The sequence below is a fragment of the Mya arenaria genome, chromosome 9, assembly GCF_026914265.1.
Source record: "Mya arenaria isolate MELC-2E11 chromosome 9, ASM2691426v1".
Lineage (NCBI taxonomy): Eukaryota > Metazoa > Mollusca > Bivalvia > Myida > Myidae > Mya > Mya arenaria.
The window spans coordinates 48,864,974-48,885,147 of NC_069130.1; the positions used below are offsets into that span (position 1 = coordinate 48,864,974).

The 20,174-nt window shown below is 35.2% G+C and overlaps 2 protein-coding genes across 2 annotated transcripts; both read right to left on the reverse strand.

Annotated features, from left to right (window-relative positions):
* Window positions 1-5,586: 5,586 nt before the first annotated feature.
* Window positions 5,587-10,166, reverse strand: LOC128246665 (uncharacterized). The gene is made up of 2 exons (XM_052964979.1): window positions 7,063-10,166; window positions 5,587-6,916 (listed from the first exon to the last, which is right to left on the reverse strand). Exon 1 carries the CDS (start codon window positions 10,013-10,015, stop codon window positions 7,355-7,357), a length of 2,661 nt encoding a protein of 886 aa, XP_052820939.1. The 5' UTR covers window positions 10,016-10,166; the 3' UTR covers window positions 5,587-6,916; window positions 7,063-7,354.
* Window positions 10,167-10,187: 21 nt separating this feature from the next.
* Window positions 10,188-16,036, reverse strand: LOC128246125 (uncharacterized). The gene is made up of 7 exons (XM_052964322.1): window positions 15,490-16,036; window positions 13,176-13,308; window positions 12,650-12,860; window positions 11,608-11,795; window positions 11,149-11,230; window positions 10,439-10,530; window positions 10,188-10,200 (listed from the first exon to the last, which is right to left on the reverse strand). The coding sequence occupies exons 1-7, from the start codon at window positions 15,638-15,640 to the stop codon at window positions 10,188-10,190; spliced, it is 870 nt and encodes a 289-aa protein (XP_052820282.1). The 5' UTR covers window positions 15,641-16,036.
* Between the last annotated feature and the right edge of the window lie 4,138 nt (window positions 16,037-20,174).

Genomic DNA, 20,174 nt, shown 5'->3' on the forward strand with positions numbered 1-20,174 from the left:
TGCAAATCATCCCAATGAGGACACATTTCTACCAGGTAATATGGTAATCCATTCCTGCAAGTTATACTCCAGACACGAGCATGTGTACTATGGCCTTTAAATGTCAGATGTGACCTTGAACATTGAGGTTTGGACCTGGGTCAAGGTCACTCCACATCATCTCAATGACAACATTTGTAAAAAGTTATATGGTACCCATCAATGCATTTGAAATATGGACCCTGATCAAGTTCACTGCACATCGTCTCAATAAGGACAACATTTGTACAAAGGAAAATGGTAATCCATTAATGCATAAGTAAGTTAAAGCCCGGACACGAAATGTTATGGACAGACAGACGAAATGCATTCCTATAATCCTCTCCCCACTCTGTTGCGGGGGAATAAAATCAGAAACTTTTTAACAATCATCATTCAATGTCCGTGGACTGGAGTTACAAATTCAAAAATATTACAACTTAAAGCTGCACTCTCACAAATTTACCGTTTTTACAACTTTTTTATTATTTGTCTTGGAATTAGCAAACTTTTGTGTCAATATCTGCAAACCAGTGATGAAAGACCGTTGGCAAAATGTCACATCGCAGATTTTCATATTTCCATTCCAAATTTAATGTTTTATGGCTTAGACGATTTAAAAAAATGCATAAACATCAATTTTGGAGAGGAAATATGAAAATCTGCCATCTGATCTTTTGTCATCAGTCTTTTATTACTGGTTTTCTGATATTTACGCCAAAAACTGCTCGTTCCAAGACAAAAATAAAAAAGTTGTCAAAACGTTCAATCTGTGAGAGTGCAGCTTTAAGTCAATTTACAAACTATCAAGGTACTGAGTATCAGTGAAAGTGGCTTAAACTTTGGCTTTCAAGGGGCTTTCTCACGTAAGAAAAGTAAGATGCTGGGTTTCAAATTTGGCCACGCGGGTTTGAACCCAGTCTCCTACACATTTTTTTTTATATCAAAGCGTTACACATTCTATTCGATAATTGTCCAGACATCAGATGGTCAAAAAACCCAGTAACTTCTCAAAAACAGCATAGAAATTTCCTTGTGAGCTACCATGAGGCAGACCATTTATAATGAAGATAAACCCAACAATTATGTCACATCACTGACACAAGCACAGTTTACCTGTTTAGAAATAGCACATAATGGGTTCCCAGTTAAAAAAAAGCATGGAATGATATGACCGTGCAAGTCATGTGATCATTTCATATCTTAAACTCAACTTTAAAGCATTGTAGCAATACATATAGCCCGGAATTAACATAACTGAGTTTTCCCATGCCGGTACAAATAAAAGGTGAATTTCAAGCTATTGAAATGCATGTAACAGTCCAATGACTCTATTGTTTCCAAAGTAACGTGTATATATTACAACGGTTTAATTTTGTTTGTACCGGAGGATTAGGTTGGGTAAACCAGAATAGCTATAATTCCGGGCTACAACTATTTGCTGTGACTTTCAGCAGAGTTGACCTTCACTGTGTCTATGTCGTGACTAGCCTTTCAGTATACTAACCAAATCTGTGATATTTATATATATAATATATGCAAATTATATAGATGAAAAGCATTCCTTTGGCTGCCATTTTAGAGCACCTGCTGACACTGTATAGAAACACCAAACCTAATTGTACCCAAAGACAAAGCAATAATAGTTCCCATAATTGGGTATTGGAACCATGAGTTCACTGGACCACTTTATTGACTTTTACAGCAGGGTATGTATTGATCTGTAATTCATTTTTTTTTCACAACAATATATAAAAGTTATGTAAATTCTAGACAATATTTTTAATTGTGTGCAATTGTATTATGCGGTGTCCCTTTAAAAGATTAATAGTTTCATATCTAAATCATGCTCCAGTAAGAGTACTTAATTCTTTTAGGTATTGGATTTGTATCAACGCTGTTAATAAAACAGTACTGTCATATAATGAATACCACTGACACCAAAATGTGTGATTTAGGTGTATAAAATAGTGTTTTTGTTTACTAAATATGTGTCTGTTTTGATGGATTTCTCCAACTGTTTGAACAAACTAGTTTGGTCGTTAGCTAGTGAAAAGGAGTATAAACATTGTTTCACTAAAAGCAATATATAGGTACCCTATGACTTGATATCAATATTATTCATGTTTGAAGTGTGTGTGGACATTTTTTTTAAAAAGAAAAGATTACTATTACTATCTTTTGACTTTTCAATGTTATAACCCTAGAGGGTATTTAGCCTTTCTCGTATGCAAGGCTCACGCCTGTCATTTTTCGGCTGTGAATTTTAACAAATTCACAGACAGGCTGAAAAACAGACATTTTTTTCAAGTATTCTGTTTGTCATGTATAGTATACTATGAGAAATACGTCCCTCAAACTGTCTGAAGAGTGACAATATTAAATTTTTGAAAAAGATGATCACACAAGTTAAATTGCACCAGTCAATTGTAACAACAAATTCCCAGGTCTGGGGGGGGAAACCAATAACTGGTGCATTGCATGCCACTTCCATGAGACAGAATTGTCATATTCGGAGGCAATTGTGCAGAGACCATGAAAATACCGTCATGTTTACATGTTGAAATTAGACTTGGAAGATAAACAACCCTGAATGCTTTATTTAACATGAACACCTTGAGACAACCACCTTATAAAATAGAAAAAAATAGAAAAAGATGTAGCAAAAGGCAGATGTGGTAAACAAGAGTCCAGGTGCAATACCCTAGCTCTTTTACAAAGAGACCCCTTAGTTCCTTCACGGGCTAGGTGTGAAGCACTGATACACAGGGTGCAACTTACCTAGACTAAACCAGTACTGAATACACTACTTTTTCAAGCACTACACTGCCAGGCACCAGACAAGGGAGCTACATGTACTTGTACCAACTTTTAAAGTATTTCAGTAAGAAGTGGCTTGGGAGTTTGAACCCTGACCTCCAACTCCTTAGGCGGACAACTTTACAACTGGGCATCGGAGACAGTTATAGATATCTACCGGCAGTATTTATTTACTGTGACAATTCACAAACATGTCTTTTTCATTTCTTAACTCCTGTGTACATGGTTGTAAACATCAGTTTTTTGGAGCATTTTAAATGTTTGACAACTATTTCCTCATGATAAATTTTATTTTGTCCCATTACATGACAAGCAACCAACAATGTGGCTCTTACTTCTAAATAGAAGATTCTGATGTTGGTGATGAAATTCACATACCGTGACGTCAACTTTCATATAACCTGTTCTAATAGCCCCACAATAACTTACTGAGATGAAAAGAATTCAAACAGGAGTTATAGCAGGGCAGCTTAAAGAATAATTATGACATTACTGGTTGACCATACGTGGTATATTTCCAAACAGGGCACAAATACTGATCACCTACTAATTGTAACCAGCCCCCCCCCCCCAGGTCTGACTTTCGGTCCAGCCAACCCCGGGTAAAATCCCCGCCCTGCGGGGACAAACTGATGTTTAAACCCCGGCCAAATGCCCCCGCACCCCAGAGACTCTAAATAACGCCCAATCTCGGCTTAATATGGCCCTATGACAAAACCACCACGGTCACCTGGCCCTGCGGGGTCACCTGGAAAGTAAAAACACGGCCCTTTTCCCCGGTATACCCAAAGACCTGGGGGAACCGTGGTTACAATTGACTGGTGCATTATTTGATGAATACAGTTCATTAATTTCATCTTGTTTGTTGAGTACTTTTTAAAAAAAAAAATGCCATTTAATGTAAATACGCTTAAAAATCATAATGTAGCACACGCGGGAATGACCTCAGAAGATTCATGTGCATTTTTGAGGTTTTGTGGTTATGTTAACTTCAAGATATTTATAAATATAAATAATCTTAACATTTGAATTGCAATTGTTCCAAAAAAACATTTGAAACAATAAATAACTTGAGTGAGGCTTATGCACCAGTCAATTGTAACCATGCCCCCCCCCTCCCTTTCTGGGGGATAGCGGGGATTTTGACTTTCAGCCCAGCCAACCCCAGCTAAAATCCCCGCCCTGCGGGCACAAACAGATGGTAAGATCCCCGCCAAATGCCCCTGTCCGCCAGGGACCCTAGGTATATTTAAAGCGAAGACAAAACCACCTCATTCACCCGGCACTGTGGGGCCACCTGAAAGGTAAAAACATGGCCCACTTCCCCAGCTATCCCTGGTATATACCCCACCCACACCCCCGGACCTAGGGGGGCCGTGGTTACAATTGACTGGTGCATTACAGTAGTGTTTATTCAAAATAGCATCGGTAATATTTATAATTGTATTACCATGCAAGGAAACAGTATATGTGCCCTCCATAGCATAATTTTAATGGTGTTTTTCTTTCCATAATATGAACGATTTTTTTACATAAAAAAATATTAGGACGGGAATCTGTTGTCACATTAACCAAAGATGTTTCATACGAAGTTTTAACTTACAACAAAAAAGATAAGTGTGAAAAAACACTTAAAAAGTGTACGGATTTGTATCCTTAGCCTATATGTAGTCAAAGTAAAAACATAAAAAGAACTAACAAATATTGAAATAAAAAACATCAATTATTATTTTGGAATTGGATCGATGCCATTTTCACCGTTGGCTACGACGCTAAACTCAATTGAACAAAGTATTTAAATTACACACATTTAACACCACTTATCTTCTCATGATTTCATACAAACATGCAACCAAGTATGCGTAAGTCTCGTTACCGGCAACACATTTCCTTCTTCTAGGCAGCCATTTTTGTTACAGTCAGCATCACGGTAGTGTAGCACCGCGCATGCCCACACCACGTGACTATTTTAATATTCCATATATGGTAAAAACCGAAAAACTTACCACAGCCTAGTGAGCTTGTGTCAATAACTTGTTGAATTAAGTTGATCCAGAATTAGGTATATTGTAAAATCACACTTTGCTTTCCTAGTTATTTCGTTTTTCGTACTAGCTTTGCATTCATGTGTGTAATTATACCTAGGATTAGAGGGCTGCTCTAAATCTAAATATTTCTTACCAATGCTTAATTTTGTTATCTTTCGAGAGTACTTGATATTTTATTCTGTTTGTCTACTTGTGTACATAATATGCATGTTTGGTTTACTCGTATTGTTTGAATATTATTGTGTTAAATGTAATTCATAATATGTGTCATTATTAGTATATATATCAATGTTTTGCTCTTCATTTCATGGAGGAATAAAAAGTATCTATCAGGCTTACCTTTTACCTTTTTGTGTATTAGCTTTTGACTTTGGCCAATGAGGCATTTATTACATTTTGTTCCATAAACGACTGAAAGTTTGTAATAATTAGCATTTCATTTACTTGCTCCAGTTTCTTTGCAGACTCCATATTCTACTATTGTGCTTTGCTGGCAATGTTAACAGACATTGCGATAATAAACAATGGTACATTCTAATTCTAAGGAAAGAATTCCGTCTGAAAGTCTCCAAACAGCAAATCTCATACATCACAAACATTACAGAAGGTTCCATACACATGTTCGTGTGAAATTCATTAATTATGAGGCAAAATCAGAGACGTTCACTCAACAATGCTACAACGAACAACTAGACCCGTAATAAAATTTTATTATAAGATCATAAAACATGACTTCAAGCATTTGATTTATAACAAATAATAACAAAACAGGAATTAAATGGGTTTTTTTTATAAAATGAGTCCAAATAAAGCAGTGTAATATATGTACTGTAAACATGTGTTCTCAGTAGTTACATGAGATGTTGTGTAACAGCACGTGAAGGTGTACTTATAAGTGTGTGTACAGCTTCCATTCAGTTTACTGCCGTCTTTTACTGCAATTATTTTAAAATCGTATATTATTCATACCTAGCTTTCATTATGTGCAAGGGGTACCCAGCATGTACACATACAAGTGGTATTTAACAATATCTTCAATTACTTATGCAATATAGATTGTTATATCATACTTAAGAAACAATTTAAGTTAACATTCCACATTGATAAAATGTGTATAAGCGAATGTATGACCTTAATTATTTGTACAGAATTGGGCAATTTCAGTTTCTTCTTCTAACATTTTTAGCTAAATCTTTCAAGTGACTCTTATTCAAAATCAAAATATACACATGTATGAAACATACATTTCGACTGATAAACCTTTAACTACTTACTAAATAATGCATTTATGGAAAATATTGATTCCTGATAACAATATTGTAACTGTGTATTTAATTCCTAAAATTAAAAATATTAAATGATTGGTGAGTGCTAAAAGATTATGAGTGCTAAAAGATTATGATCTTTATGTTTCCTGCAACCTTCTTTCAAATTCAACTCTGTATCCTTCATAAGAATCTTATTTTTTTATATAAAAAACAATCATATAAACTGTGGAATATCTAATTTGGGAGTAAAAGTGCATCTTTAAGCATAACAGAGATTGGATTCCTATTGTAATACTTTAATCAGAAATCATTCCTTACATTATCAAAATCTAGATATTGCAACAAATAATGGAATTCACCAGTTGAACATTTACAGTGTAAACATAGCCTCTGCCTTATCTTTTAAAATCCACAAATGTTTCTTTTGCTGTTCTACAATTAAATAACAAAACTTGATATAAAGGGTTATACGATAATTGTAAGACATTTATCAACACTTAATTGATTATTATACTACATATAATACAATACATACTGTTCACTACAGGCACTAAGAAGACTGATCAATCAAAATTATATTGTTTGACACCAACAGATTTATGAAAAGAATGTCTTTAGATCGATCCTTCTGGTTCCCTTTTGTTTATCCACATAAAGGATGAAGCACTGAGCTACAATTCCCTCCAAGCCTTCAGATTAAGTAGTTGCACATGCCGACACAAGTAGATTGGATGAAGACGCTGTGGAAAATCTGCCTCAAACCTGAAAGAGGGATATGAATTTCTATAACAAACATATTAATTCATAGCTTTATAAACAATCAACATTTTTCTTTATGTAATTATATATATAAGATATTTATGCTTTGAACTTTTAGTTTACAACCATGTAAATAATTATTAACATACATTAAAGACGTGATGTATTTCTGGTGGAACTTCTGGTGGAACTTGTTGACCTTTCTCAACAGCAAAGCTGGAAGCCAAAGTTGGAGTCTGTTCGCTCAAACTGAAACATACTAACAAACACAGCAGAAACCGAAAACAATTGCAGATGCAGTGATAATTACTAGTCAAAAGTATACGCAAATGAGAAAGTCAAACAAATATATATAAGAAGTGAATGAAATATAAATTAAACATAGTTCATTTGATCATTTTATGATGCACAGCTCTCTGAAAATCAAAGTTGTTATACATTTCATAAAAGCCCAGCTAGTGCAGTGCTGATTTTCCTCTTGTAAGCAACTCTTTTTCTCCTGTTCCACTCATGAATAAAGAACTGAAGATAGAAACAGAAATGAGATTGTGTCATTTGTCTTGCTGATTTCTTCAGAATCTGGATGAAGCTGTTGAACTGTTCGCAGATTTCTGAGTTCACACTTTCAAATCCTTGAAGTCGAGAGCTTCTAAAAGAAGTAGAGCATTTGTGTGAATAACCATGAAAAATATCGTGAAAAAATCTAACATTCTTGTAGTACCCACTCTCTCTGTTGAGGCAATATTCCTGTAAGTTACAGGCAAAGTCATAAAACACTGCTTGTGGAGGTTTGGCTAGATGAGAGTATAATGAAGCTGATGGATCTTTTCTGCCTTCAGCCACTGTCATGTGGAATCCATAGCAATGACCGTGATCTGGACAAAACCAAAGAAACAAGTTAGATGTGCCGGGTGCTGATTGTTGTATTTTTGAGTAAATCTTTCTGCATCGCTCAAAGTCCATAGCTTCATCATCATGGTCATTGTTTCTGCCTGCTCGGTCCTCATCTATCTGAAATTTGCGTACATTCCTCAGTTTAACACCATGTTCATTGAAGTAATAAGCCCGGCCCAGCTTCTCAGGGTTGTATGTTCCGAATTGAAAAGTAGCATCCTCTGGGGCATAAACTGGTAAGTTTAGAGACTCATTAGTAAGATGAACTAGAAAAAGTTTAATGTCATCAGGTAGAATGTTGTTATTGTTCAACATCGATTCTGCGATCAAGTCCCGTATTTCTGGAGCAAATGATCTCATCTCATACATCTGTCTGTTAAACTCAAAATCTGAAAGATTTTCATTAGTTAGAAATTCCTGCAAGAAAAGTGCATATTCTGGTGACAAAATGCTTGTCACAGATGCTGTTGTAGCCAACATCTTAAGGACAGATGCATAAGCTACTCTTTCAAATTCTGACATCCCTCGAGTAAATCGCTGGAATGATTGATGAGCCTCCTCAGGTAGAGCCTGCATAAGTAAATTAATTCTATCATTATTTTCTGGAATATCTAACGGTTCAAATTCTGCAACTGTAGTTCGGGCTATATTATCCAATGCTTCACGATAAGCGATCATCTGTCTCTTTTCAACTCCAGGCTTATTCTTCAGGTAACATCTGTCCATCCGTCGATGCAATGTTTGCTGTGTCTGTAAAGAACTATCAGGTTTACTTATTTCTGTGAAATTTGAATGACGGAAACCTACGCCTACTCTGGTTCCATCACAGCACAGTCTATTAGGCTCATACCTACAAATGTCACATGGTTGTCTGAAATCAATGTTCATATTAGCTGCCCAACTAAACCACCATTTTAAAAAAACTGTTGCATCCATAAACTTGGCCTTTGGGTCACGAGTTCTGTAAAGTTCATCCTTCATCTGACAGTATGCTGAAAAAGTGCAACCAGTTTTCATTACTGATGATGTAAACTCCCATCCTATTTCGTCACCTGCAGCTGTTTTACTACTAAAAACATGAATTGATTCACTCTGGCCTTCATTCCATGCAAGTTCACAGCGACTGTCGTCTATCGGGTTGTAACAGACTCTTTTGTAAACATCACACTGCACAGGCGCAAACTGTGTGTAAACTGTAAGAACTCGACCTAAAGGAATCAATTTCCCGTTTTCAGAGTAATCTGGATCATCATCACGCTTCAACCATCCAGATCCACAGCAGCATGTATTGTCTGGCATATCTGGATAGAAATTGGGACCCTTCAATGAACCATCAGCCTGCCTACTCAAGGTCAAATCATTCCATCCGTCACGTTTGATGATGTTACGCCTCAACATATCACTCTCTCTAGCTGCTGCTGGATGGCTGCTCTCACACTTATACTTCCATAGACCTGTTTCAGGATCAAAATTGTCATTAGTATCAACAGGATCACCATCACCAGCATCATCATTTGTTTCATCATCTAGTAGTTGGTCATCTAAAAAAGTTTCATTAGTGGCATTTCTTTCATGCAAATCAATCCAGGATTCTGGATTATGTTTCAGCACAAATAAATGTCTGCAAAGATTGGAAGAATTCAAGTTATTTAAATATCGTTTGTGTCCCTTCTTTGATTGACACTCGCCATTGTGACAGGTCACAGTATAATTTGCTTTGGCCTTGTTGTGACTCAGTGATAAAAAAACAGGTTTAGTCTCTCCTTCTGCCAAAACTGAAAATTTCCGTGTACCATTAAAGTCACTTAATTCAATCAAATCCTTGCCAGCACACTGCTTTCCCTCCTGAACAAATTTACGGGTTTTGGTTTCTGTAGCCCTTTCATCTATCTGTAGATTTGGAAGAACAATACACTTAAGGAATGTACAGTGCATGCAGCTATTCCTGTTTGAATAATTTAGAGTTTGGCTATGAGCTATATCAAATAAAGTTCTATATATACTGCAGGTACAATGGAAGTAGTCTCCAGATTCTTGCTTTAGCCAAGTGGTATAAACATACACTTCTTTTCTTAAAGAACCAGAATCATTATAATCATTCATACAACATATCATGGTGTCTTCCTCAGCTACCTGAATATATATCTTTCCATCCTCTATTAAATCAATAGAAAATTGTTCATACATAGATTTTTTTGATTCCTGCATAACACTCAATGGCTCCACATCTTTTGTCACCTTCACAGAGGCTGTGCTTTTCCTCTTCTTAGATGGCCTCTCTAGTGCAGGAATTTCTAAAACCTCACATTGAACCGCATTTAAATCTGGGTAATATGTTCTATACTTAGTGAAAATTGTATTAATTGCGGTTTCAGGTTGTTTAACCCTTGTCCCTACCAAAGGTAGACAAGAAACAGACATGCTTTAAATGTTTTCATCAATGAATGTATTTAAGTTTAGTTATGTAAATGCTCATTAAATTTTATTAAAATTGTTGCATTGCCCATCTGAAACAGCTTAACAGGCTTTCAAAAAGAACACCAGCACAGGAATCTCAGATTGACATAAGTTTTTTTTGCACTATTACCTATATTTATTAAATAATTATGTTATAATATATATTTTAAGTACAAAACAAACATAACAGAGACCTTCAATACATTGCGCCTTGGTAACTTCACATTATGCTGCACTGAGGTAACATCTGGAACTTCAGCTGCTGGCTGTAAGAATAAAACAAATGTTCCTTTTCCTCATAATATGAAGTTCAGTTCATCTGTTTTATGAAGTCACTATAATTAAGAATAACCTTTGTTATCTCCTCTGAATAGAGGCATTTTCAAAATAAAAAGAACAGTGGTACAAAATAGGAATTAAGGCAAAAAACACACAACATATTTGATTCTTCCATGCTAAGGTTAAAACACTTGACATTGACCACTTTTGCCTTAGTAAATAAGTGTTAATTTACTTTCGACACAAAATAGATAAAATATATATTAGCACAAGCCCCATCCCTGCACTGGTAAAATGTGTTTTGGCTTCCTCAATTTCTGGGTTTTATACTGCAGGGCTTGTTAAAAAAATCAAATGCCAAGCATTTATACATGAATTCGGGCTTGTTCATCCGAAAGACTAACTTGATGACTGACCAAATGTTACGAATATCAAATTAGAAAAGGTTCATAATTGTTTGAATTACCTGTTAATGGTAACTTATGAATGAACATCCTATATCTACCAACCAACACAAGCATCTTATCAGAGAATTCAATGCTTTTGATAAATTATAACTATTCATCTAGCAAATGACATCCATTTAGAGCAAGTGTTGTATTTACCAAACGGACTATTTCCGAGTACAGAGGCTGCTTGCTGGCCTGGACATTCTGGTCACTGACTGGTTCAACAGCAGCTGCCAGGCTTTGAAAATAGTCAGAGCTAAAAATAAGGCACCAGGAAAATATTGTTTTTAATATCTCAGACGTAGGGAGTTAGGAACACCATATGAACTATAATTAAATGGACATCCTTCTTTTAACTGACTAACATATTACAAACCGAACAAGAGTCATACTTAACCTTGCATCATACAACAAGCAATTAAGTGAGACAGTATCGAACAATGCCAACATTTAATATAATTCTTATCATTGTAAAATATTTCATGTTAATTCATCAACACGACATGTTCATCTTATACCCTTAAACAACACTGAGGTAATGACAATATTCGGATATTTTACACAGGCAAAAAACTAATTAACTCAGCTGAATTGTAATATATTTGAAACAAATACCACTGGTCAAAGCTTGATGCATCAATCTCTGCTGAATGTGGTTGGCGTATGTCTTCATTCCAATGTACATCCTGCTGATAGGCTATTTCACTCCAGGAATACACATCCTCCTCAATCACCTGACTACAATGTCTACCACCAACACGACTCAGATGAAGTCCATCACGACCCAACACATCAGCACATTCCTTAATTGTATATAAAAACAGAATGCATGGTTTAACAAACTTTTCAATCATTGGAATATTAAGTCTTCATCTTTGCTTTTCAATATACTATCTTGTTAACGGAGATACAGAAACAAAAATAATGATATTGCTCATATACTGTTTTTGAAAAAGTTGGTGAATATTATATAAATATTGCATGCCTTCCAGTGTGACAGTACATATTGTTAACATGAGGGAAATACTGTTACCGAGGAGAAGCCGAGGGTAACAGTATTTACCCGAATGTTGACAATATGTACTGTCACACTGGAAGCCATGCAATATTTATTTTATTATACCGAACACAGTTACATTTATATACATGATATATAAGATTTTTACAATAACACAACTTTCAAGTTTAATCAATTTATTCTGTAATTATTGTTTGTTTACTTTAGCTGTCATTTTGTTGCAAATGTTGTTTAGAAATAAGGCAAACACCGGTTGTAACCAGATTCACAATACATTTTAATAAGCGCTTACCACCTCAGACTTGGGAAACCAAAAAATGCCTATTTTAAGACGTGCGTGCTATGTGACAGTATCATGTCAACCGGTCAAAACGATACTGTCAGTGTGTGACAGTACGAAATTGCCCATGATGGGAATATGAGAAATTAACATGGGCAGGTCACGTGACTTATAATAATGATATATGTATACCAATGAAATAAACAATATCATTATGACAACCCATATCCACAAAGGCATAAAAATGCATTACAGTTACATATTTCTACCTGTCTATATAAATAAGGATCATCTTAAATTTGCCAAATATCTACAACTTTTATTTCTGTATTGCATAAACTTATTTTGTTGATTTATACCTGAGCTCCATATCCAAGGAATCTGATGTATGGGATGGCCTCTGAAATGTCCATTAGCATGGTGTTAGCATTCTGGATCCATCTGTTGAAGACTCTCGCTAATGTTGAAGATACTCGTCTGTCATTCTTTTTTCGTGGCAGAATAGAACATAAAACAATCTCAGTTTCCGGACTCGTCTCGTGGATACTATCACATACCTCAGTGACTCTCCTTTGAAATAAACATACATTATTAGACTATTAATAAAGCCAAGGCAAACAAGTAGTGACTTCTTCAAATAAAGCATTATAAAGTCGTAATAACACTTTGTCATAACTTTCTTGAATCAGGCATATTTCATAACATTAAAACTTGAGGAAAAGGAGATTAAATAAAATTTCATAAATTGTTTTGTTACTTAGTAGACAAAATGTGTGTCATTGAAATAGAGTACGCCAAAGGGAGTTTTTAAAAACTGGTACCTTGACGAAGCTTATTGAAAAGACTGCTTCGTACGTAATAGAATCAAACATATTTAATGTGTACCTATAAAACACATCCTCTCTGGCTTGAACATCATTGGAGCCAAGATGAATATAGACACATGGGTAAAACTCCTTCTTCAATGAAAGCTGCAGAACTGCCACAAATCCCTTCTTGTCATTCACAAACTTGGCTCCTACAATTGAGGTAAACTGAACAATGGTAGCTTTTGTTTTTATGTTTTCTTTAACCACGACCCCCGCCCCCCCCCCCCCCCCGGGTCCAGAATACCGGTGACTTTCACTCTCGGTCCAGCAAATCCCAGGTTTAACCCCAGCCCTGTGGGGACAAACTGCTAACCCTAACCCCGGTAAGGACCATTTCTTGGGGGGGGGGGGGCGTGGTTACAATTGACTGATGTATTAATAATATTATTTTGGTATTGGATGGTTCAAATCAATCAAGAAACATTTGATTCAATAATTAATATGGAATGGAATATGCAGTACCATATCTTGTGATATGATTGGCGCATGGAATTTAATTGGTATTAAATAAAAAAACATTTTTCCTTTTCTTTTCACATAATACACTGTTTAAAAAGTGGTCGTGTGGAGTTCTTGTTTGTCCATATACGTAAAAAATTTATTCAGTTTAGCTTGACTGATATGTGGGATGTTTAAACAGGAAAAGTGAAAAGAAAGAAGGTCTTTAACTAGAAACTTAAGAAAAACATTTTGTATACACCAATCACTTTAACAAGTACTTTGAGCTAACAGGGACCTTTAGATGAAATGGCTGAGAAACAAGGCAATATATGACATTTTTACTTCTAGCAATATATTGGCCTACATGTATCTGTACCTTGTGTGGGTAAGAACCACCAGCCCAGCTCAATAGGTTAGAGAACTGTGCTAATGTTCCTGCCGCCATGGGTTTGAGTCCAAAAGAAGGCTATTATTCAAACAAACAATATTTCCTCCAAATTGTTTTCCTTACTTGTGTCAATAAAAGGTAAAAATGCCAGAATCAGCTTATAGGTTAATTGGGGCCAAGGAGTGTAAAATGTGTGAGCAAGAACAAGCTACAAAATAAATGGCGGAGTGGAGTAAACAGTGTGTGGGTAATGGTAAATAGACATGTTATCACTTCTTTATGCAAACATTATGCTGTGAACAAGTTTGTCATGTCAAGATTTTTTTTATAAAATTCACTGCAATTTGTATAAATCAACATAATTTGCAAATATGAAATTGGACAAAAAAATTTGGGAAAAATAAAATTTATGGTCCAGTGAAACAGCCTTGAGAAGCCTTTGCACAAAATTAATCACTGGAATGCCATGCTAGTGCAATCAAATCATGGGTTCAAGCCACACACAGGATGCACTCTTTCTCGCAGGACTACTTATATACGGATATATCAAAAGTAAAATGCAAGAATCTCTGGATCAGCCTAAAAGGTTATTGGTGGAAGGCATGAAGCATGTGTATATGTGTGTGTGCATGTGTAAAAACCAGCTGCCCAGCTAGCCAATTGGTTAGAGGGCTGTGCTATTGTTCTGGTATTCATGTGTCCAGCCACCACACTGGGTACTTTCACTACCTCCACGGATGTCTTTATTGGTGTCAGAAAAGAAAGAACCGAGTGCCAGAATCACCCTTAAATGTAAATATGGGGAAAATTAGAGAGTGTTTGGATACGAAATCCTTCATGTCCGGAAAGCTCAGTTGGTTCGAGCAGTTCTGGGTTGAAAGCCAACACTGCATGGACACACTTTTCCTCACAGAATACCCTTGAGATAATAGTGCTACGCTAATTCACCAGTCAATATTGTAACCTTGGCCCCCAGGGTCAGGGGAATAGCCGGGACTTTGACTTTCGGTCCAGCCAACCCCGGGTAAAATCCCTGCCCTGCGGGAACGAACTGATGGTTAAACCCCGGCCAAATGCCCTCGCACCTCAGAGACTCTACATGAAGCCCAATCTCGGCTTAATTTGGCGCTATGACAAAAACACCGCAGTCACCCGGCCCTGTGGGGCCACCTGGAAAGTAGAAACATGGCCCTTTTCACCGGCTATCCCTGGTATTCCCCCGGACCTGGGGGGGGGGGGGGGTTACAATTTACTGGTGCATAACATAGTGTTTACAGTAATAACCATCAAATATACCAGGGCAAATTGGATACTATAAGGCTAAGGTCTTCGGGTTGATGAAATATGTCGTCTGCAAAACTGAAGGAGACTATAAGTTGAATATTGTGGCAGATTATTTGGGTCATAATACATTCACTAACATCTTTATGCAATATTGAAGCAAAATAGTTCGCCATAATCATTTAAATAACATCCATTTGCCTTTTAAAAATGTGTGTACCTGATACTGGGAGGCATCGAATAGTGGACCAATTTTGAATCGCTGCTTGGATACGATGTACGTTGGAATCACCTGCCACAAGCGCACTACCAAGACATCCACTTGAATCTGCAATGGAAGAAAACACACGCTCCTCGACCTGGATGTGCATCTCGACAGAAAAGAAAATATAGACAAATACTGCTGGGTTTTTTTAAAAATAAAGTCGCGAAATCAAATGACGATTCACAATACAAGCGAAAACGCGATAAATAATTCTAGGAACTTAATTCAGTCACAATTATATTCAAAAAAAAGGCGCGAGTAGTATTTTGATTTAAAGTTTGGTCAGCGATGATATCTAAGCAAGCTTAAATCTCAGTTTCAATCTCAAGAAATTCGAATCGAATCTCTCTCGTGAGCTTTCCGTGACAGAAAGCATCAGTTTCCGGGTCATTTCTCCAGAAGTGTGCGTAGATCGTAACCTTTGCAATACGTCATGTGCTATTTTAAGCATTTTCCATATAAGGTAATCCTCTACTTCCGATACCGAAAAACTTACAACAGGCCTCTCGAATAGTGCGTGATATGTATATGAAGGTTAAATCTTGTGTAAAATCGTTGTCATCATATTCTGAATACTTTAGCTATGCTGTCGGGTTGCGTCAGGGTGAAGTTATGTCCCCTTTGTTATTTTCTTTATTTGTGGAAGATATTGAATTGTATTTACAAAATGATATTAATTCAGGATTACAAATAGATGATATTGTCATAATTATGCTATTATTTGCTGATGATATGGCCATTGTAGGAAAATCTCATGAAGAAATTCAAACCCATTTGGACAATTTGTCAAATTACTGTAATACCTGGGGATTAAAGGTGAATATTGATAAGACGAAAATCATGGTGTTTCGTAAAAGAGGCGGATTATTTCCCAATGAAAGATGGACTTACAATGGCCATGATATACAAGTTGTTGATGATTTTAATTATTTGGGTGTTGTTTTTAATTATACTGGAAATTTTAACCTGAACCAAGAACATTTGAATGGCAAAGCACTTAAGGCAATGAACGTATTATTTTGTAAATGTCAAGATTATGACTTAAAACCCAAAATTATGTGTCAGTTATTTGACGCATTTGTTGGTTCTATTTTAAATTATTCAGCAGAGGTTTAGGGGTATACTAAATCAAAGGAATTAGAAAGAATTCATTTGAAATTTTGTAAAAGATTATTGAACGTTAAAACAAACACTTGCAATGCCACTGTTTACGGAGAGTTGGGTAGATATCCATTATATATTCATAGATATGTGCGTATATTGTCTTATTGGTTTAAGGTTGCTAACAGTGATAATATTATCATAAAATCTGTATACAAACAGGCTAAGAGTGATAGTAATAAAGGTTGCCGTAATTGGGTGTATAATGTTAAAAAGATATTAAATGATTATGGTTTTAGTTATGTGTTTGGTGATAATTACAATATTGATGTTAAATCATTCATAAAAAAATTCAAATGTAGAATTATCGATACTTTTAAACAAGATTGGTATAGTACTATAGAAAATAGCACGGTGTTAGATGTGTATAGACATTTTAAAACCTGTCTGGAATATGAACCTTATTTAGATATTTTACCAAAGAGCTTACGTTTTTTCTTTTGTAGACTACGACTGTCCGTGCACCCACTCCATATTCAAACTGGTAGATACAATAGAAATAACGTTGTACGCAACCAAAGATATTGTTTGTGTTGTAACTCTAATGACATCGAAGATGAATATCATTTTATTTGTGTTTGTAAATCCTTTAGCAATTTAAGAAAGAAATATATCAACAATTGTTACTTTATAAGACCTTCTGTATTTAAATATATGCAGCTGTTGAAATCTAACAATAGAACTGAACTGATTAACTTATGTCTGTTCGTTAAAAATGCTCTCAAAGAAAGATCCGCTTTGATTAATGTTAGAACATAATTCTATTTAATGTTCATCCTCTGATATATATATTAGTTTATTTAATTTAATTACTTAGAAGTATTGAATACTTTTGTACATATATATTTGTATATATATACTCATTTGTTTGCATTATCTGTTACTTTACATACACGTTGACATTATATGTTATATCATTATGTGTTGTTGACGATGTACATTGTACAAGTCAAAATAAATTGTCTGTCTGTCTGTCTGTCTGTCTGATATCCGGATACTCGGATATTCGCTTCCATCCCTACAATTCATCTATTAAACTTGTTAACGCTGTACAACAGGAATGGTTTTTCCTAAATCCAGACTGTTAAGTGTGTATAATGTTTGTAGAATGGAAGTAATCTTGAACTTGGTTTGCAATGTGCCTTTCAAATATTTTTGATAAAATATATTGATTTTAGGGGTCATTGGGTTAAAAGTCAAGGTCACAGTGACATTGAATGCTTAAAGGATGTCCGAGAGGTAACTCGACAATGCCTGCACTCATGGCCCTCAAACTTGACTTCGAGGTTTGACCTGACCATAAGATGACCCCTGTTGATATTTGAATTGAGTTGAGTTGACTATGGTTTTGTACTATTATGATCAACTTTTTTTGGAAAAACTGTATATAAATACTTTTTTACTTCATACGTCTCTTTATATTTCATAGGGGTAATATATTCATCTCTGTATTTCAATTGAAACAACAGCTAAATTAAATTAGTTGAAATTAATTGAAATAAAAGAAGAGAAAAAAAAAGAACAACAACACAGTTATCTCATAAAGATGATGTACGGTTTATCTAACGTTTTAATAATCTATATATATTATTATATCAATACAGGTCAGCAAAAAATCAAAGTATTAGTCTATTAATAGAATAAAACCAATTTGAATTGAAAAAAAATACACGAACATAAGATAGGCAATTTCTGTTATCTTCAGAAATCTTATAATGAGAGTGTTTCAAGGTGCCAGCATCTTTCACAAGATTTCTTTAACCAAACCTGTGTAGCGGAAACTATTTATTTTATTTTCGTGTATATTAAGATATATTATATTGTGAATTGGTGCAGCCATTTTGAAATAATGGAAGGGGACTTCGATGGCACAGAGCGGACATTTGCAACACTTATTTTAATTATGGCCCCAACTAAGTAAATATTAACAGAACAAAGAAGAAAAAAAGATGATGATGATGATTATGATGATGATGGTGGTGATGTTGTGGTTGTTGTTGTTGTTGATGATGATGATGATGTGATGATGATGATGGTGGTGGTGATGTTGTTGTTGTTGTTGTTGTTGATGATGATGAGGAGGAGGAGGAAGAGGAGGAGGAAGGATGTGGATGATGATGATGATGATGATGATGATGATGATGATGATGGTGATGATGATGATGATGATGATGATGATGATTGACATTGCCTTTTAACTTATTACTAAAACACATTTGTCGTATCATTAACAAAAAACATAATAACATATAAAATATATCTCAACATGTTTTATGTGTAATTATTATCAGATTTTTGAAATGTTTTCTTTTTGCTTGTTTCTTTTTTTATATAATGAACAATATTGAAGAATAAAACGATACATTCAAAGGTTTTTTAATTACTTTATTAATAGTAATGGACAAAACCCGAGTGTAAGTATAAGGACACATATCACAACGAAAATGCTCTTCTTGTTCTATGTAAAATCACTCCAGTTCACCACTTTATTATGAATTTGCAGAATAAATTTGAGCTATGACACTATTTTCCCACAAATTATGAACACTTCGTCTATTGATTTAACACCAGAAAACCATATCAAGATAGTTTTGTTTTTCAGCTATCATCATTTCTTTACAATCACCATCTATAACGTCCATGTGCCACAGTCATGGCCGCATCTCTGGGGTCATTTCTCTGAATCCATCCACCCAAAAAAAGAGATCCTGCAAAATATCACTCAAAACCACATAATTATCTTCAAATATGATATAAATCAAATGTAAACTTGAAAATACATACAAGAATACAATGTACACATCATCAAATGCTACCTGAATGGGGAGAACATTTTTTAAGAACTACTTGAAGGGGTACTACGACCCGGAAGCAATTCGTTGTAGGCCGACACCATAAATACGCTTACATGTACACACACTCAATAGAGTCTAAATGGTTAAAGAAAAAATCATAAAAAATCCCGATATTGCAGATATTTACGCAAAAAATTGCTTGTTCTAAGACAAAAATAAATAAAAAAAGTTGTCAAAACATTCAATCTGTGTGAGCGCAGCTTTAATTAAGGCAAAGAACACTACAGAGTTCTGCAGAAAATTACAATTTTACATCATTAACCGTATAATAAACTGAAACAATGAAGTATGACCATAACTTATCAACCAATAATGAATAAATATGATTGCTTTAAAGTGAAAAGAGCCAATAACCTGGTGATCTTGCTATGGGTCCACAAAACTGTCATGTTACATTTTTTTATCAACCCTCAAACAGGGTTCAATGTACCTGGCTTAAACATTGAAGTCGATAATTTCATGCACGCTATTATGTTTAACACTGATGTATCAAAATGAATAATTTGCTTTCTATGAATAAAACAACAGTTTAAACATGCCTGACAAGTGATGGGGTAAGAAAACTGCCCGCGGCATTTTCTACCAGCATAAAATATATACAAGCAAATACAAATTCACCGTAAT

Bases quoted from the DNA above. Each gene is read 5' to 3' on its own strand.
- LOC128246665 (XM_052964979.1), bottom strand. From the start codon at position 10,015: ATGCAGGAATCAAAAAAATCTATGTATGAACAATTTTCTATTGATTTA.
- LOC128246125 (XM_052964322.1), bottom strand. From the start codon at position 15,640: ATGCACATCCAGGTCGAGGAGCGTGTGTTTTCTTCCATTGCAGATTCA. The intron at 13,309-15,489 runs GTACACACATTT...CCTCAATTGTAG, and splicing joins TCGATGCCTCCCAGTATCAG to GAGCCAAGTTTGTGAATGAC. The intron at 11,796-12,649 runs GTATAAATCAAC...TATACAATTAAG, and splicing joins TCCTTGGATATGGAGCTCAG to GAATGTGCTGATGTGTTGGG.